This window comes from Cyprinus carpio, chromosome B1 (assembly GCF_018340385.1).
Source record: "Cyprinus carpio isolate SPL01 chromosome B1, ASM1834038v1, whole genome shotgun sequence".
Taxonomy (NCBI): Eukaryota; Metazoa; Chordata; class Actinopteri; order Cypriniformes; family Cyprinidae; genus Cyprinus; species Cyprinus carpio.
In genome coordinates this window covers 39,248,456-39,269,529 of record NC_056597.1, presented here as the reverse complement: position 1 = coordinate 39,269,529, position 21,074 = coordinate 39,248,456, and the positions used below count along the sequence as shown (strand labels likewise).

Here is a 21,074-nt window from a genome sequence, read left to right as displayed (position 1 = left end):
ATATATATATACTGTTATAAAACTACTGGTTTTACTGTATATTTGATCAAATAAATTCTGCCTTGGTAAGCGTATAAGAGTACTTCACAAATCTTAATTATTCCAAACTTTTTACTAGCTCAAGTGCTTTGATTAACTATACTGCTACTACTATGTAAAACAAATACAAAAGGCACAAAAAACTATTAGTCCTCATGAATATTCTGAGAAGCTTAACGGTCTCTTGGCTTGGCACTGCAATTGTGTTTTCCACATTAAGGGAAGTTCAGAACGCCTGGGAGGCTGCATCAGGAGGCATTCACGCGAGACATGAAGAGGGAGGTTAGACACAGCGAGGTGACAGACGGGAATCCGGCTAAAGATATGCACCATCTGGATGAGCAGTGAGCTGAGAAATTCAGCTCTAACAGCACTGAAACAACTGACTTAAACTGAGGTAAAGGTGCACACGAAAACACACTCGTCTCACTCACACACTCAAAAGAGAAGTCACACAGGGACATACATAGTCTGAGACAGGATCACACACAGAGCTGATGGAGCGCATGCACATGTATACTATGGTTGCTCATGCTTACATCATGATCCATGATGTACAAGAGGCCATCATATATTGTGATTATAGACGCAGCTAAAGGCCTTTGTTAAGCACAGCACGCAACAATCTCTCTGCTAATCTCTCAGCTATGAATATATTGAAAATACTGCACACACTTAAAATGGTTACCTCATAAAATGTCATTCAAATGTAAATCACTTTAATAAAAATCATATAAGCCCTGAAATGAAGAGTTAAAATTTTAGATTTTTTTTAAGTCTTCTATGCTCACCATGGCTGTATTTATATGATAGAAAATACAGTACAAAACTTGTAATTTTGTAAAATATTATTACACTTTTCTGGTTTAATATATTTTAAAAATGCTATTTATTCCTGTGATTGTAAAGCTTAATGTTCAGCATCATAACTTCAGTCTTCAGTGTCACATGATCATTCAGAAAACCATTTGAATATACTGATTTGGTACTAAAGAAACATTTATTTATTTATTACTGTTGATAATATTTTTGTAGAAACTGATACACTTCTTTTCAATCATTTGGATTATGCTTAATAATAATATACCCCTAATATCAATTTAACAATAAACTATTAATTTTTCCTAAGAAATATTACATTATCAAGAAAATTTTTTAACATTTCATTGCTGAATATTTTTAGACCCCTATTAGCAATGGTATTATTATTATTTTTTTTTTTTTTTTCAGAAACCCCTACTAGCAATGAATAACTTGTAAATAAAAAACAGCAAATTATTTGAAATAGAAATGCTTGTTCAAATTCAAATTATCATTGCAGAATATTTTTAGACCCCTATTAGCAACAGACAGAACTGCAACTCGTTTGCTAACAATGGTAGACCTGAATAAAATGAAAAATAAATAAAATATAAAATAAAATAATTACATGATACAATTACATTTTAAAATAAATAAATACAATTAAACTTTAAAATAAATAAATAAAAATGTAATTACTAAATAAAAATGAAATCACAAAAAAAAACACACACAAAAAACAAAAACACATGAATTCTAAAGTCGTCTGTTCGTCTGTTATTTCACCCAACGTAATCCTCTAAAAGGGCACATTTAGACCTACACGCAAAGTCATTCAGCATTACTAATCAAAGCAGTGATGAATAAAAAGTGCCGTTCTAGGCTTAAATTGCATGATCCCATGCGCTCAGCATTAAGAGACACAAATCCATCTACTTCAGTTAGACATGGTGCGTATTACAGCCGGTAATCTCTCGCTCAGCTTCTCCAGAACCAAGGAGTCATTCACCGAGACACAGTTCACGCTATTACTATTAACACCTCGTGCTGCTACTAATTCCGATTTTGCTGCAACAACACAAACGTCACAAAAAAAGATGCTGTGTCTTGCGTTTAATCTTGTTTTGTTTACCCTTCTCCCACGGTCTTCTATTTCCAGCAATGTCCCTGTAGCATCGAAGCTAGCTTTTGCAAAAGTTACGATTGTGTGCAAAATAATTAACAGCCTACATTTGCATCGTTAGCTGGGCTTAAGTCAAAGATTGTTTGCGTATTTAGGAGTATAAGAGCGCTAGACTCTCAATGAGGTAGTTGTTCCCTTAGGGTAAACAACTTAGAAAACGGCTCGATTTTTTTGCAGGCAGGTTTGATGTTAGCAAACGTGCTACTGAAGGCAAGCCAAAACAGCTAATTCAATCTGCAGCATTTGAATGAGGGCAAAGTCATGAGGGAGACTGTACAAAACCAAGACGTTTTGTTTTGTTGCCTCACATGTTGCTAAACCTGACAAATGCATAATTAATTACTTTCCAGGTAGAGCTTGAGGAAAAACCAATCACAGTCTGTAAATGTGATGCTTCAACAGCAAAGCAATATGTAAATCACCGCTGTATCTGTGTCACATACTAACAAGCAGCATCCATCTGCTTAAACTAATCCTCACCTACAGCTGATAATAACTTACGAGACATCAATTTTTACAACCAAACATTCCATTTCGCACCCACTCCCTCCGAAAGCTAATACCTATAATCCTATGGGCATCTGTCAGGTCAAGCTTATCCAGGTGTAGCAGCATCTGTTCAGTGTGATCTCATGAAAAAGTCTGGAATAAACATTATGTCCACATAAACCGAACCATTGAATGCACTCAGGATTTTCTTACAGTTCAGACAGTCTTCAAATCACATGCCTTGGCAGGATGTCAGAACCTAGTTCCAGTCAAAATCCCCTAGGTATCTCTTCAATGAGGCTTATATTAATAATGTAATACACACATAGGTTTAATGAGGGTATCTCATAGATTTCCACTGTTTTTATATTAGATTAAGGCCTAACCAGTACCTACCCCTAACAATGACCTTAACAAACCCGTGCAAAACATTACATTCATGGATGATTACACAACAGCTTTTCTGTTTTTATTAGCTAAAAACAGAAAACTTACTATGCGTTTTGGCCATTTATTTACAGGACAATGGTGTAATGAAAAAAAATGAAAACTCAATAACATTAACAAAATTTCAAAATACACTATACCTCCATGTTAGTCTCCATGTAAACTACAAAAATGATGCACATTTTTTTGTATTTTTCACTGATTTGTGTGAATGGGGATCATTTTTACAATGTTGTCTGAATGCAAAACTTTTCAAACATGCAAATAAATTTGCACTAAATGAATGATCCACTGAATGAAAAATAAAAAGAAGGTCATTACGAGTTTGTATCTCACAATTCTGATTTTGTTTCTTGAAATTTCATAAATTCTTGTAATTCGTTTTTTTTTTTTTCTCTCAGAACTCTACAATAAAAACCAACAAATAATACTTATTTACCAACCAACTACTATTTTTTTTTTTCTCTTAGACTTTTTTTTTTTTTTTCTCAGAATTGAGATATAAACTTGCAGTTAGGAATTATAAAGTCCAGTTCTGAGGGGGGAAAAAGACTGATTTGTTCTCAATTGTGAGTTATATATAGATAATATGAACTCACAATTCTGACTCGCAATAGCATGTTATAAAGTCACAATTGTGACTTTGTTTTGTTTTTTTATTCAATGGTGGAAATGGGCTTTCTTTCAGTCTTAGTACAATGTAAACCAGCTATGAAATACTGTGCATACTTTATATAATATAATTTATTCCATATTTTGTGTCATTCAAACATGATTTAGATGATGCAGGATAAAAGCTTCTACAGAGATGTTTGCCTTACTGGAATATGCTGCTGAAGGACATTTTTTGTTTGTTTGTGAGATATTTACTTTCTCTTGTACATCATTACAGTAGGCTTATGCAGATAAAGGTATGTAGCTCATTAGTAGCTATTCCAAGAAATCATCACAGTTTCTTGTTACACCTTGTTCTGTGAAATAATTGTGTCTATAAATAAATGTCTTATGCCAAGGTCTTTACCAAAGAAGAATATTGCACAAAAAAAAAAAAAAAAAAAAAAACACTTTAAAAAACTGTACGTGGCATATCTGTCTGTCTGAATAAAAATGTGCATTCATAAAATGTTAAAAAATAAACATCTAGTCATTTTCTCTGGGGTTTATGCTTTTTGCAACCTTTAACTGATGCAACTGCCATTTGTAAGTGTCTAATAGGTCTCATTACTGTACTCCATACTGTACTGTATACATGGAATTCTGACAATAAAATCAAAAATACAACCTGCAGCCAACAGCTGGGTGTTTGTTGGAAGGCTCAGCACCAAAATTATTTGTAGTAAAAGGTAATGAGAACTTAATAATGGCCAGATTGTGTTCCAGTTACATAACCACACTTTCCCTACAGCTCCTACTACTTCTGAGGGAATAAAATGAACCTGCTCATTTTCCCCATAGCTTATTGCCAGCCAGCAAATAGCTTTCGGTGTGAAACACTCACGTGCAGTGCATTCCGAATTAATGAAGCTGGAGGCGAGTTACGGTCATTAGCGGAATAGCAGGGAGTGGAAATGTAGATGAGGAGAAAAACAAAAACACACACACATCATACCACAACAAATATAAACTATAAATATAAAAATTCTAAACATACAGTAGATCCTCCTCTGCCTCTCTGACCGCCGCACGTTTTTTTCCACAGAAGGCCTTTTAATTTCACGGCCCAATTAGTAAATGACGTTACGCCACACTAAATGTACAAGTTTCTGGTCACTCTTTCACTTACAGTACATAGTGGAATACGCTGTTTTTAAACTTGGTCTAAACTCAAGTTCCCCTTCCCTTCGCCTCTGCAGATCTCTTGTCACATAGTAACATTTGGTTCTAAACCGCTGTACTTTTGCATCCGTGGGTACTAACGGCAACTCAATATCACTAGACAAAATAACCAACCAGAAATACAATATGCCAGCTGTAAAGTTGTCATTGTGTATGTCTGTTGCGGATGCGCTGCAAGAGATGCTGAGAATGTGAGCGGCAATTTCTGTGGAGACAAGTGGCAACTAGAAATGCATTATACTATGATATTCACATTTTAAGGTTTATGGAAGCCATACTGGATTGCATTCATGCATTTGCAAACTGTACTAGTCTTCACATACACAAGAACACAGTTTCATAAATGATACACAATAATTTAACACTGTTTTGTAAATCAAACAATGCATACTTCAAAAGTGTTAATAAAATAAAACAATATACATTTACAAAGTTTCTGCGGGATTTACGAAGGGAAATAAATTGAATGGAACAATACGCCAATCTCTATTATCAATGCTTCAAAGTTTGAAGAGAAAAAGGAAAAAAAATTTCACAATATCTCCTCCCAAAAACACTATATAAAATAAAAAAAACCACTACTATACATCTCTAAATTCTGATACTGCAAAAAATGTTCTTCCTCCATATTTTGTCTTGTTTTCATTCACCACTAACAGATATTTTGTTCTTGTTTTACACAACCCTACTTCATCTTGTAACACTACTCCATATTTATTGATTTTTACATATTTATACATTAACATTTAAAGACACCGCAACATTTAAAGACATCGCCTTATGAATTTAAGACTTTTTAAGGTCTTAATTTGTGGAAGGGTGAATTAAGTTCTTTTCAAGACTCAGAAACCCTGATTTATATAGGTAATACTGTACATAAACTATCTTCCAAAAATTTGGGGTCAATGTCATAGTTTATACAAAAAAACATAAGCAGCACAACTGTTTTCATTATTGATAATAATATAAAATGTTTCTTGAGCAGAAAATCAGCACATCAAAATGATTTCTGAAGCATCATGTTACACTGAAGTCTGGGGTAATGATGCTGAAAATGATTCTTTCAAAAAATCATTCTTTACTGACCCCAAATATTTTACTTACTCTGGAAAGCAACACTAAAACAATGTATAATTACTTCATGTGTAGGTTTATTTTATTTTATTTTTTTCCTACTTATTTAATCAATCACACACAGCTTTAGTTATATTAGGTATGAGGCAGTAAGTGGCTGGTAACGTTCACTCAGAGTAGGCCTTAATTACAAATAAAACATTGTAGCGTTGGAACTTGTTATATTGCTGAAAAAATGAAGCTTTTGCCATCAGTGACTCTCTCAAAACAAAAAACTTTCAAGGAACAGTAAAGCATGATGAAATTCCACATTTTTGACTTCACCACTGGCTGCTGCATCTCCAAACCAAGAGAAATACGCCACAAGCTTCACACAAGACTGCAGACATCTTCCTTTGACATACTGCTGTCTTTGTGAATCAGAAATTTTCAGATTTGTCCTCTACAGGACTTTCTGTCACTGGTTTTCACTCTGCGCTCCATGGACTTTCGCACAGCTACTGTAATCTCTTCAGCTAGCTGGCTTTCTGCAAGAATGGTTTCTTAACTGCAACAAGCCCTTTCCAGTCCACTACTTAAAAGACTTCTCATGGTTGAAGTGTGTACCTTGCTGCTGGATAGTTCCCAGATGCTGAGCAAGCATTCCAATGGATTCTCACTATCCCTTAAGGAAGTGACCTTTAAGTACTGCAATAACTTTAAACATAATTTGCACGTATATCCATGTCAATGCATATATCCATCTCAATGTTTCTAGTGAAGAATAATCTTTCCCTTTTGTCCATTTGAACTGATATCATAAAAAAAAAAAAAAACCTTTCTAGTGATACTGTAGGGATTACTGTGGCAAATCTCACAAAACATTGATGCAACATTGCTGCAATACTGTACAAGCAGATTGTTTCATCTAGAGTTTGTGAATTTGATATTCTACATAACATCCATTGATTGATCTCTTTTGCCATCCATCTACATGCTTATGGTGGAACAATAATTAAAGCAGCGGTACAAAGAGAGTAAAAAGGATAGTCTAACCAAAAATGAACCAAGCATTTTTGGATCCCATTGACCATTATATTTTTGTGCTTAAAACAGAAAAAACACAAAACAATTACCAACAACCAACATTGTTTATCTGTGTTACACAGAAAAAAAAAAAAAAAAAAAAAAAAAACCAAGTCAAATAGGTTTGGAATGTCATTAGGGTGAGTAATTGAGGACAGCATTTTCATTTTTGGGCTAAATGAGCTATCCCTTTAAAACCATGGAAAATACTTGCATACTGCTGTAAAGGTGTGCACATTGAGAGGTATTTGTTTTACACTTAGGGAGTCTTCATTTTGTCGTTTCTACAGAGTGGCGACATCAAGCTGCTCCTGTTTGTGCAAGTAAATGTCAGCCTTGTCTACAGACCCTGTGTGGTCTTTGATGGCAAACTGTGATGACAGGTTCAGAAATGTAGGTAAAATGTAGGAATAATACAGGGAGCGTGACAGAGCAGAGGTGAAGCATTTGAGCAAAACAGCACCAAAAGACTATCACTGTGGGTTTAATCTGTCCCATCCTACGCCTTCAAAAAAGTGAAGATTATGACATGGTGTTAAAATTAAGAAAACTGCATTACTAAGTAAGCAGCTGAATTAGATGAGTTTCAGCCATGTTTAAATAGGCACTCAAATACAGTATATGGGAACTTTCTCTCCCACAAAAAAAAAAATAAATAAATAAATAAAAATGGAAAGAAAAAAAATCATACTCACTGGTTTATTTAATATCCAAAAAACAAAAACAAAATACTAATCCCAAATCATATATCATATCATATATAATATTCAATGATGCTGACACCTTACACCCTTTCTAATAAAGTACAAAAACCACTAATAACTACATAAAACTATATTCAACTATATAACTAGACCTTTAATCAGCTAGGCCAATTAAAGTCCCCAAAATTAAAGCAACATCCATTTGTGAAAGCCTTATTTATCTAATAGCATGTGTGCTAAATTAGGGCAAACAATATACTGCACTGACAAAAAGACAAGTAGTAAACAAAAATGTCAGGAACAAAGACAGGAAAGCAAGGCCAATCTTCATCAGAGATATGCTTTCTTTTAAAAATAAGCACTGCAGTGGATATGAAAAAGCTGAATTATGCACTGATGTTTTTCTTAATTAAATATAACTTAACATTTTACATTCCAATCACGGCACAATTTATATAATTATGTCATAAAATCTTAATTGCTTAAAGGGATAGTTCACCCAAAAATGAAAATTTGATGTTTATCTGCTTACCTCCAGGGCATTCAAGATGTAGGTGACTTTGTTTCTTCAGTAGAACACAAATTATGATTTTTAACTTCAGCCGTTGCAGTCTCTCAGTTGTATAATGCATGGCAATGGTAACAGAATCTATGAGACTAAAAAAAAATAAAAACATGCACAGACAAATCCAAATTAAACCCTGTGGCTCGTGACGATACACTAATGTGATACACAGACTGATTGTTTTGTGTCTTTACACATCAATGTATCATCACGAGCCGCAGGGTTTAATTTGGATTTGTCTGTGCATGTTTTTTTTTTTTTTTTTACTCTCATAGTTTCTGTTACCATTGCCATGCATTGTACTACTGAGAGACTGCAACAGTGCAACGGCTGAAGTTTAAATTCATGAAACAAATAAACAAAGTCACCTACATCTTGGATGCCGTGGGGGTAAGCAGATAAACATAAAATTTTAATTTTTGGGTGAACTATCCCTTTAATTCCTTAAGTCTGCAAAATAATGAAAAACAATATATTGCAGCCACAGAAGAAAAAATAAATATAATAAAGAAAAATTGGGTGAATTTGAAAACACATTTAATAAACAATTATAAAAATAAAAAAAGGAATATTAGAAAAACATTTCACTTTCCTTACTGACTCCTTTTTTTCCTGTCTTTTGATGCCAATCAATAAGTGCATTTTGTTCCTTCTGTGACTGCAAAACATTGCATTTGATATCACAGCAAAATGTTTGATCATGTCAAATATCACAGTTTACCTTTGCTGGACTGACCAAGTGGTTATAGAAACCATTCGAGTGGGTATGAGAGGGATCACAGTACATGGAATAAGAATCTATCTCTGTTTAAAATAATTTGAGAATATTAGTATTTTCAAATCAGCTTCAAAAAGTCTCTTAAATATTAAAAGGCAACACTGAATCAATTAGAACCTCAAGGCATTTCTTACTGATTTCATAATTGCATTAGAAAACACGGTAAACAGTCACTTTCAGTCTAGATTTTTCATCTACCTTTACTTTTTTGAATTTCTTAGTATGCCTCACAGCATGTTCCCCACTCTCGTTCTCTCTCTTCTCTCTCTGCCTAACACGCACACCTTTCCAGCAGTTATTATCCAAGATGACAAAGGCTAAATGACAGCTCCCACCTTTAAGAGAACTGGTCAGATAAAAAATAAATAATAATAACAAAAGGTCAGTGCAAAGATGAAAAAGCAATGTGCCCGCTGGAGATCTGAATTCTAAATACTCTTGGAAGGCAGAAGAGTATATAGTAAGGGCAAAAGTGGACAATCTTCATCAGAAATATGCTTTCTTAATTTGAAAACAAGCCTCACTGCAAGTAGATATGAAGGAGCACAGATATTTTTCTTAATAAAATATACAGTAACTTACCATTTTAAAACCCAAACATGCCACCATAAATTATTAAAAATTACTTCATAAAATCTTACAAGTGTTACATTAGCCTAATGCTTTAGCGTGTGCACACTGCAAATTTCTCCTGAATCTGAGCAACCATAAACGATTTTAAGGGATGCAATTTAAACAGGAAACCAGATGCAAAATAAATAGCAGATTTGCCATGAAATCTAACAAGTGCAACAATCACACACTCCAAACAGACATTATACCAAAAAAAAGCCCCACTGATTTAAAATCACTAAAGAACCCACTTGTTTATCAATGTTTCTACTACAACCTCTAACGCCTTTCGTTTTTGCTGCATTTTACCCACAATGCACCATCTACTAAGCTCAAAACACAAGCACACGATTTCTCAGTCCAACAAAAGTGTTGTTCCATCTGTTTCTTGGCTTTTTTTTTTTTTTCATAAAGCAATGGCACTTCATAGGGAACCCTAATATAACTTTAATTCTAACTGTGACTCTTTTATTTCAGGGTGCAATCGAGTTGCAGGTGTGTGGATGCATTCTTCAGAGATTCAACAGGGGTACGTTCACATCCACCTGTCTTTTTCATCTGCATCCTCCACAGCAAGCACAAAAGAAAAAAAAATACAATCTGGAAAACTACACAGATGCAACAACTTCTCAAGTTTATTTATATCTTTTGCTTATTAGTTAACACAAGCACAGCTTTGCCACTGTGACTAATACCGTGTGCCTCACTGACTGCTGCTGTCTTGATCACCAATATGCGGTTTATTCTAATTAAAGGGATATTCTGGGTTTAATACAAGGTACGTTCAAATGACAGTATGTTGATAACCATAAAAAATGAATAGATTTGTCTTTTAAAAGACAAAAATCAAGAATGCAGTGAGGCACTAAAAATGGAAGTGAATGGGGCCATTTTTTGACAGATGTAAAAGCAGAAATGTAAAGCTTGTAATTTTACAAAAGCACCTACATTAGTTCTTCTGTTAAAACTTCTGTTCTGTTCTTCTGTTCTTCTGTTAATTAAATAATTCTCTGAATAAGAAACTAAAACTGCCAGCAGGTGGCGGTAAACGTCTTTACGAGTCTTTCATTCGATTCGTTTAAACGGCTGATTCATTCAGTAAAAGCCTCACTTTATGAATGGGCCTTTGAATCGTTGATTTAACTGATTTGTTCAAAACCCGGGTTTATTCAGAAACTAAACACTGCTGTGTTGCTTGGAGACGTACAACCGTTCTGCCGTGGCTTTATAGGCTATATTTTTGTTGGCAAAACGAAGTAAAAACAGACAATATTGTGTTTACAATACAACACAATATTAACTTATTATTTACTGAACCATTGTGTAAAATCACATTTGCACTCATTATATTAACAGTAGGCTACTCATGTGATATTGCTCTCCTGCTGGTGTGATATCGCTTATCATGTGATATAAATATGAGACAAAAACTCATACAGGAGCATTTTTGCCCCAGTATCTTGAATTTTAGGCCATAATTGTATTTATGAAGTTGTTGCCCTGCATCATATTTATCAACAGTCAACTGTATATGCAATGCAAGATGACGTACTAGTCTGGGGGCGGGGCCAGTCCATTAACTGCGTTAAAATATTTTAAACATGTAATTCTTTTCATAACTAATTAATTAAGTTAACATGTTAAAATGACAGCCCTAATGTGTATTATATATATATATATATATATATATATATATATATATATATATATATATATATATATATATTTTTATTATCTGTATAGCTCTACACATATAGTGCAGCCGCTATCACATTCACTTAGATCAGACACACAAGTAAATGCATTGAAACATGCCCCCCAACGGCTGTCTGTGGATGTGATGCCATCCTAGGCCCTGTAATTAAAGTGTGATGAGTGGTTATGCTAGTGTCAATCATTTGTAATCTGTACAGCCATTAAGGGCCAAACTTGTCAGAACGATTGATCTGCGGCGCCTCTCACACTCCTCCTTATTCTTAACAACTTGAAAACTAAATTTCACACAAAAAACAAAATACACCTTCCTCCGAAACAACTTGCTAGCTAATGTTCTCACTAAAAGCAAAAGTCATCTTTCTCTGATAACAATAGACTTTATCAGCATGACACATTATGAAAATGAAAACATTTAAAAAATGAAAAAAATGTAATAGTTGTATATAGACCGCTGAGTACCTTGGCGGAAAGGGATGCAGTGTTGTTTACTGGCTTACACAACATCAGCACTCGACAGGTGTTGCTTGATAAATGGCAAGCTAATATTACTTATGATGATATTGTCAGTCATGTGAGGTATTATTATATATATATATATATATTATATATTATATATATATATATATATATATATATATTGATATATATATATATATATATATATATATATATATAAGATATATACTTTTTTTTATATATATATATATATATATATATATATATAATATATATATATATATATATATATATATTTGAGTAGTTTTTTTCCATATAAAAACCATATGTAATATGTAAAAGAAATAGAGAATATCCACGTGCCTTTGACAACCAAAAAATAAAATAAAATAAGTAATAATAATAATAATGATAATATCAAAATTAAAATAAACAAACAAATAAATAAAAAAATAGCATATAAAGGCTTCTTTTGAAGACAATGGATAAATAAATATATACATATAAAAATAAATAACATAAAGGCTTCTTTTGAAGACAATGAAATTCTTGTTAGCCTAAATTGGTGGTTGAACTATAGCAGTTTTAAGTCAAAATATATTTTTTCATTCATACATTAAATTATTATTAATTATAAATGTTACAATTATTTCTGTATTTATTATTTTAGTTGATTCCAAAATTAAAAAAAAAAAAAAAAAAGAATGAATGTAATATATATATATATATGTTTTTTTGGTAGGTACAGTAGGTAGGTAGATAAAAAAAAAAGTATAATTTTAAAGAGTATAATATTTTAGTAAAACCATCATTAAAAAAATTATACAATATTCCTCAAAAAAAAAAAAAAATGTCTCCTAAAACTCCTCCTGTACATAAATGCAAATCATGATCACTTGCCTATGACTACCAAATAAATAAATATATAAATATTTTGCCCTAAACTAATAAAACATACACAATAAATACATAAATACATAAATAAATAAATAAATAAATAAATAAATAAATAAATAAAACAATAAAGAAGCATGCACAATAACTGCATGTGACCCATGAAAGGAAGAAGCTAAAACTAAAGGATGCAACAACAACAAAAAAAATCCATCTGAAAATCTCACCGATGAAAGGTCTGTCTGATGTAACATGTTAAATTAACATATCAGTTGCACTACCCAGTCTGAAGGCCAAGATCTCGTTTTTTCAAGTTCAGTGAGGTACGGCTGGAAGTTATGCTAATCGACTCAAAGACAAGTGCAATAATATCTAAATATAACAGCACATTTGAATAACACCAAATACAACCCAATACCACCTATAACAGCCAATGTATCAAGAGACATGTTATTCTTCTATCGCTTTAAAACACATTGTAGGGAAAGCTCTCTTTGTGTACCGATGAATAGTTGCGACACTCTCATGTCATGGCAGCTTACTGCGCTGGTATTGAGTCCTTGTCAGATATTTCACACTATTCGCTGATTCACTGTTGGCCAGTCAATTAGGGGTGCTGGGAAAAAACACAGAAAACCATATGATCCAGAGCCCCGTTTCACTTAACAGTGTTCTGTCGTTTTCCACTGTTGTGCAGGCTTGGCTCTTTAAAGATCTGTCTGAGCTACTATAGACCTTCACCCAGCACCGACAGTCTGACAACATATAAAGCGCTGTTGTAAGCTGCCCTTCGATGCAGATCTAGGACTTGGAATGCAGTAGAGACCAAAGCTGATCTCAGAACTAAAGCTGAAAGGATGAAAGCGGCATAAACAGGAGAACGCAGACAAACGGTGAAAACTTGCTGCCCTAGATAAAACCTGACCTGTATACAGAGCACCGATTGGAAATATGAGACATTGAAAGGATAAATATCTTTTTTAAGACATGACAGATCATAATTCTGGTATGTTATATAATTATAACATAATTGATATATGTTATAAATAATACATAATTCTGTGGGACCCTAAATAATTAAAAAAACAATTTAAAGTAAAAATAAAAAAAAATTAATGGGAAAAAAATAATAAACTAACTAATTCAAAAAATCAAAAAAATCAATTGAGAAAAAAACAAAAAAAGTGATGGTATTATAATGAAAAAAAAATATAAAGGAAAAAAAAAAAAAAAAAATATATATATATATATATATATATATATATATTATATATATATATATATATATACACACACACACACACACATATATATATATATATAAACAAACCCTCTTAAAGACATGATCACATGCATTATTTTAATTACTATACAAAATGCAATATTTAATGTATTTGATTTATTTTTTTATCACATGCATTATTTTAATTAATTACAAAATGCAATATTTAATGTACTTAGATTTGTTTTCCTATACATGAAAACAATCTTTTTTAAATAGTTAAAATAATAATATAATTCACATTTGGCCTTAAAATATTTAAAGCCCCATTTAGCTCATGATCACATGCAGGACTTGTACAGAATCACAGCAGCTCTGTCTCTTCTAATTCTCCCCCTATCTTTTTGGAAAGCATGGCGTGATGCTTTATGAATTCCTGTACTTCCATTCCTCCCTGTCTCGATCCTCTTGCTCAATCTCTCAATCTGTTATCCTCTGTCAACTCTCTCTCTCTCTGTCTGTCTCTCTGGGGAGGTATTTCCATCTTTGTGAATGATGCGGGAGGTCAGGGAGCACCTGAAGAGTTATCCACAGGCTTTTACGAGCCGTCCCGTGAGGCAGCCACCCCAGGGGAGAGGTCAGAGAGCTGGAGAACTACAGGACTGATGATGTGACTGGGGTTTGAATATGGTGCGTGTGTTTTATATGCCCACAGAGACGGATGCTGAGTACTCAGGAAGCCAAAAGGTTACGGATACACATATATGTTGCCAGAACAAAAATAGCACATATGGCACTACTCTATTTTCACAAAATGTACTGGCCGGTGTATGTGTATTACTTACAGTTATACAATTATTTGTTCTGATCTCCAATAGTATTAGTGTTAGTTTTGTATTGTATTCTAGTTTCAGTTAGTCTAGTGGGGATTTTCTTTCTGCAGGTTTCATTATTATGCCAGTATAGGTCTTGAAAAGTGACTGTCTGAGTCAATAAATCATTCATTCAAACGATTTGTTCTAGCTCACTAATTATTTTATTAACAAAACAAGTGAGCCATTTTATTATTCTCTCAATTGATTTAAAACCACTGATTCATTCAGGAACAATTCACTTAAGTGACAAAACAAGTGAGCCAGTGACTCATTCACTCAATTGATTTGTTATTTTGTTTGTTGTTTGTTCATACAGGAATGAATCTCAGCTACCTTTTTTATGATTTCTGTTGGCAAAGCAAAATGCAGACAAAGTAAGTGGCAACATTATGTCATTCATGTTTATTGAACTGTTAAATACAGGCAAAATCACAATCGTACTTTCGCAACCAATTTTTTTTTTTTTTTTTTTTTTTTTTTTTACTTCTGAATATCACCACTCCAGCACAAGACTGCTTCATCAAGAACAAAAGTACTCTTTGTAGTGTTTGAATAGCAATTTTATTTATATAACAACTTTATATATACTATTTAGACCCCACTTCCACATAAGTAATACAAAATGCAAAACCATGCAAAAAGCAAACTGTTTCACACATTTTTTTTTTTTTTTTTGTAGCAGGCAGTGCTCAGTAAGAAATAATCCATTCTGAAAATAGCCACAGTTACATAAATTGCTCGATCTGCACAAATTCTTTCTCACTCTTTTTCTATTGCAGTTTCAGTCATATACATGCCTAGGCCTACTATTTGCTCTATCTATCTATCTCTTAACAAAAAAAATTTAACATCATACTATCTTTTATTTCAATCAAATATCTTTATTCTTTTTTTTAGTGCATACTTTTTTTTAGTGCATTCTTCTTTTTTTAATATCTCTCTCTAAGAAATATTACAGAGGGAATTCTGTAAAATGTCAAAAAAAAAAAAAAAATACCACAGGATACAAAAATCTGACAATGAAACACGCTCTGTCTTTTGGAAGACAGGTGTTTGTTTTTGACTCCACAAGACAAGGCACAAAAGATGCTTCAAGTGAGTCACGTTGATAAACCAGAGTGTTTATCTGATGTGTCAGATTTTCCAGAAGTAGCTGACAATGACATGCAACCAGCTCAACAGATTAATGCTTTTCTTGATGAAACAATGCAACAAACGTCACTCTAGCCGCTTTTATCCTGGAACATCACAACGTCACTCTGGTGCTGTATTCAGCTCATTTTGGAGGAGTGGATCCAATCCAAGATAATCTTTTAGGATTAAAATTGTTAGTACTTGTTCTTACTGCTTTTCCCCCACATATACCCTGAAAGCAGATACAGAATTGTATCAAGTATGATAAAAGTGGTCACTGGTGGAGAGAAAGTCTACCAGCAAATTTAATTCTGCTGAATGAGAACTAATACACTTAATGGTCCTTTTTTGTGTCATTCTTGAATTCAGTTATTGTGATACTTGCTCTACTATGCATGAAAACTTTATATTATTCTCAATTTTCTATCGTATCCTACTTGAATATATTTTAAAATCCAACAAAAACAACATAAAACAAATCTATATAAACAAAATAAGTCAGTACATTCCTTTGGTAGTGTGAGTGCATAAAACAGCCTATAATCACAGCATAAAGTAATGTGATATAAATAGCATGACAAAACAAACAATTATATGATATATGATAAGTTGCAATGACTTCTTTGTCCTCTCATTCAAAAGGAATGATAAAGCTGATGCTATACCGAACTTTGAGAATGGCATGTCTGTTATCAAGAGTAAAATGATGGCATGATAGAATGCGGGTATAATTTATTTCTCATTTATTTAGACAACTCCTGCAACAAGAAGAAACAACAGCTGAATTTCTTAGTAGAGACACTGATGCTACATTTTTCTTCAATTTAAAATGGAAGATTAGACAGGAGAAGCCAGTGCTGTGCCTGAAGGATAATGAAAGTTTTGTCATCTCCCAACCATCTGCCATGCATAATTTAGCCGCTGAATTTTACTCTCAACTCTACGCTGCTGATGAATCAGTGCTGGGCTCTTCCAAAAACACCCAAAGCTGGAAGATTTGCACACCAAACATATGTTCCAGGAGAGGGTCTGTGATACCTGGAGAAAGCTCTGATTGGCTCATGGCACCACAAGAACATACACAGTCCTCAAGCTCTATACTGGTGACTATATTGAGTTGCAACATCAAAGGCAGCAGAAGAAGTCATACTTTTAAGGGCCCTCCAGAATTAGTCATTGGTAAAATATCTGCTGTTTTTTAAATATTTCTAGCAAAAACATTTCAGTTTGGTTAGAGTACACAGATAGTTTTAAATGACAAACAGAGGGGAAAAATGCTTGCTAACCACTAAAACCTTGAATCCACAAAAGATTCTTGGTTCAGACCACAGTCATAGATATATTTCTTTAACATTTATTTAAAAACTTTTGCTTAGCCAATCAAGGTCAGAAACCTCTTGAAAAACATTTAAGAGCTTTAATTTCTTAACAAAAATGACCTGAGACAGCTGAAAAACTAGATAACAGAGAAATAGAAATAAGAAATATGCTAGTTGACAGCACTTGCAGCATAATGTTGATTACTGTATTAAAAAAAAAGATAAAAAGTGAAGATGAATGTTTCAATAATGCAGCCACGAGATGTAAACAATATGCATTTTATCAGGCATAATGCAACCTAAAATTAAAATATTAGGAAACCCATACATGTGTTATGTTGACATTCAAAAGTATCAGTTTTCAAATCCTGCAGCATTTTAAAGTTGTTTTTAAGCCATAACACAATATTATGCAATGAATTGTGCAAAATTAGGCTTTCTTAATCAAAACTCTATAAGTTGTCGGAGTTTCGGATGAACTATCCCTTTAATGAGGCATCACAAAATCATTTAAACACTTTTTTTGTGTGGTTATATTACATTTTAAAACTTCATTACCATGACTATAAAAGATTATAAACCCTAAAACAACTGTAACAATTATTTGAACAGATGAAATTGTGGTTTTAACAGAAGAATCAATGTTATAATGTCTATCAAAATCATTAACTTCAAATTTCTGCTTTAAATCCTCAAAAAATTGGCCACATTGGCTCCACTGTAAATGCCTCACTATAGCCCTGAACATTTAAATATATACAGTATATATAATAATTTTGGCTGTAATCAACATTATGCTACAAATACTGTCGATTGCACGTCATTTATTTTAAACCCAAAATATTTCCAAAAGAGCAGACCAGTTGCATCGAATGTAGTGAGGCTTGTTTGGTATAATTCAAGGTCGTCTCAAAGGCCATGGTTGCTTCTACAGCTATCTTATTAGAAAAAAGATCTTATTGCTTCCTCAGTGTTACATAAATGACCATTTAGAGCCAGCTATTAGTATAATTAAAGACACTGAATGGCTTTTGTGGACTTTTGCTGGTCAATGAAACCTCCGTTACCCAGACTGAAAGGGTGGGCAGGGATCAATTGCTATTTCTTTTGTCAGATTCCCAGAGGCTCTTTTAAGTAGGAGGCCTGAGCCGGTGTTCTTCTGAGTAGAGGGAAGAAGCTGGGCCTAAACCACCATCTACTTTTAATGAATCGTCAATAAGTGGACCTGACCAGCCTGACACCTCTCTATAAGACAATGCTTCAGGTGCTGACCTAATCCACAGCTCTGCTCTGCCCGTGATGAGTCTGGACACAGTGTCAGCCACCCTTGTCGATTCAGAAAATGAGACACTTTAGTGCCATGTCACCACAGCATTAATGTGTGTCATTTTTTGAGCGAGTAAGCATGACTGTCTCCAAGCACATTGCAGTATGGCTCTGGATAACATCATTAAGGAAAGTGGAGAGACCAGTGACTGAGATGCTCAATATTTTACCACTAAAAGTTTAAAGACAGAAGTGAAAAGAAACAATGGCTGATTCTACGTACAGAAACAATATAATCCGTCTTTTTGCATCCATGCATAGAAATACTTTGTTTGTGTGTGTGTGTACATTAACCTACCATTTAAAAGTTTGAGGTTGGTATAATTGTTTTAATGTTTTTTGAAAGAAGTCCCTTAGGCTCACCATTGATATTTGATCATAAATATGGTAACATGGTAACAATATGTGTTCCTATGGCTCAGTGGTAGAGCATTGCATTAGAAGAGCAAAAGGTCATTGGTTCAATTCCCAGGGAACACACATACTGTAAAGATAAAAATAAATGTATAGCATGAGTATAAGTCGCTTTGGATAAAAGCGTCTGCTAAGTGTAATGTGAAATATTATTATAGTTGAAAACTGTTTTCTATGTGAATATATTTTAAAATGTAAAATCCTTCAGAAATCATTCTAATATGTTGATTTGCTCAATAAGCATTTCTTATTATTATCAATGTTGCTTAATATTTTGTGAAAAATTTTAATGTACATATACAATTTTTAAATGAATAGCATTTGTTGAAATATATATATATTATATATATATATATATATGAGAAATATATATATTATATATATATAGCCACTAATCTATGAGTTGCTGTAACATTATTGTCTTTATTGTAACTTGATACACAATTCAATTTAATACACGATAGATAAAAAAAAAAAAAAAAAAAAAATACTATAAATCCATACAATTCATACTATACAGGACTCAAACAATTCAAAGTATGGACAATAATATACAGTATTCATCTGACATATTTATAAGCTTCAGCTCATTTTGCTGGATGTCCATTCTGTTCACACGTTTTATTGGGTTTTCTTTATGGGCTGACTACGAATATGAATCACTGCCAAATAAAAGGAGACCTTTAAAAGTCAAAAGTCTTTTTTGCTCTCTTTATCTTTCTTTCTTTCTCACTATCCCTCTCGTGGGAGGGTTTGTCCTTGGTAAATGATTATTAAATTTTCAGCACTCGACAGAATTTACTAATTTTATTTGAGAAGCATTCCAGAATGAAAAAAGGACCCAAAACGAAATGCAGAAATGGTATTACTTAGTCACACTTGCAAACTAATGTGAACTAGCCTAAACAAGCACAAAATACTTACAGCTCACTCTACAATTGCTATTCAGTGAGTAAAATGGTACTGAAATACCAAAAAAAATCCAATCTAAAGATAAATAAAATGATAAATCTATCAAATACCAAATTGCTGTGAAAACCCAATGTGAGTTTGATAAAACAGTGTTTAAATGGCCATTTCACTGATTGTTAAAATTTATTAAAAAAAAAAAAAAAAAAAAAGAAAGAAAGAAAAAAAGTTTAGAAAATATTTATCCTATTGCATTGTTGTGAAACCCCCGTTTTGGAACATTTGATGAATCATCATCAGTAAGACCAATTTATTAAATGAATATGGTAATTATTTTTTTATATTTACCACTGCAGGGTTTTTTTTTTTTTTTTTTTTTTTGCTTAGTTGAAGCAAAGCTTACCTTCTGATCGTGACTGTAAGCCAAAGCCCAGTCCTCTTGAGTGTGATGGAAAAGAAGACTTAAAACAAAGAAGTTCAAGCGGTACTTCTGATAACTGGCACCTTCATCCGTGCTGATGAGAACGCTGCTTTCAAACTCTGGGTCAGTCAACACCATTATCTGAAGAAAAAAAACAAACAAAAAAAAAACAGAAAGGCACAACGGTTAACACTGTAAAGTCTCATACATAAGTACACAGAAGAATATGGATTGGAGTTACTCCAAACTCCAAAAGAGGCCCAAACTTACAACAAAATAAAATTTGGTGCAGTTGCCCATATTGATAAGACAAAACAGTGACAAGTAATGTAAATCAATTAGATCTTTATAACAGTATAGCAGTCCATTCACAGAAAAATGCATATACTGTAAATATCAGTTGCCACTATTTCTCCCGAAATTATATATTAGAAAGATGATATTTAAATGCTTAGTTTGATGAGCAAAGCTCTGTAGATTTTATTGTTGGAGGCAAACCTTGTGCAGTGCAATGCAAGGGTGATTAAGAGATGAGCAAAGAAACATTCCTCAAAAGCCTGATGTGTCATATTTGACGCTCACATTTTAACATGATTTTTGAAGTGTTCATCTTGAAATATCACCAACAATATCAAAGTTACCCACAGCAAAAAGACACATGCACTATGACCTGAAGGTGGATTTTTTTTTTTTTTAGAATTATACAAAAATACCTTTTTTCTAAAAATGTATGAACTATCGATCCCACAACAGAAGGGATGTACAACAGTAGATTGTGTTTTTCAGCAGTTTGGA

The 21,074-nt window shown here is 33.1% G+C and overlaps 1 protein-coding gene across 1 annotated transcript in view; it reads right to left on the bottom strand.

Moving 5' to 3' along the window:
* The window catches only part of LOC109091604 (VPS10 domain-containing receptor SorCS3), a 190,182-nt gene that overhangs the window by 63,777 nt on the left and 105,331 nt on the right, over positions 1 to 21,074 (bottom strand). The window contains 1 exon segment of the mRNA XM_042716093.1: positions 20,262 to 20,420. Within this exon segment, the coding sequence (XP_042572027.1) occupies positions 20,262 to 20,420 (159 nt within the window).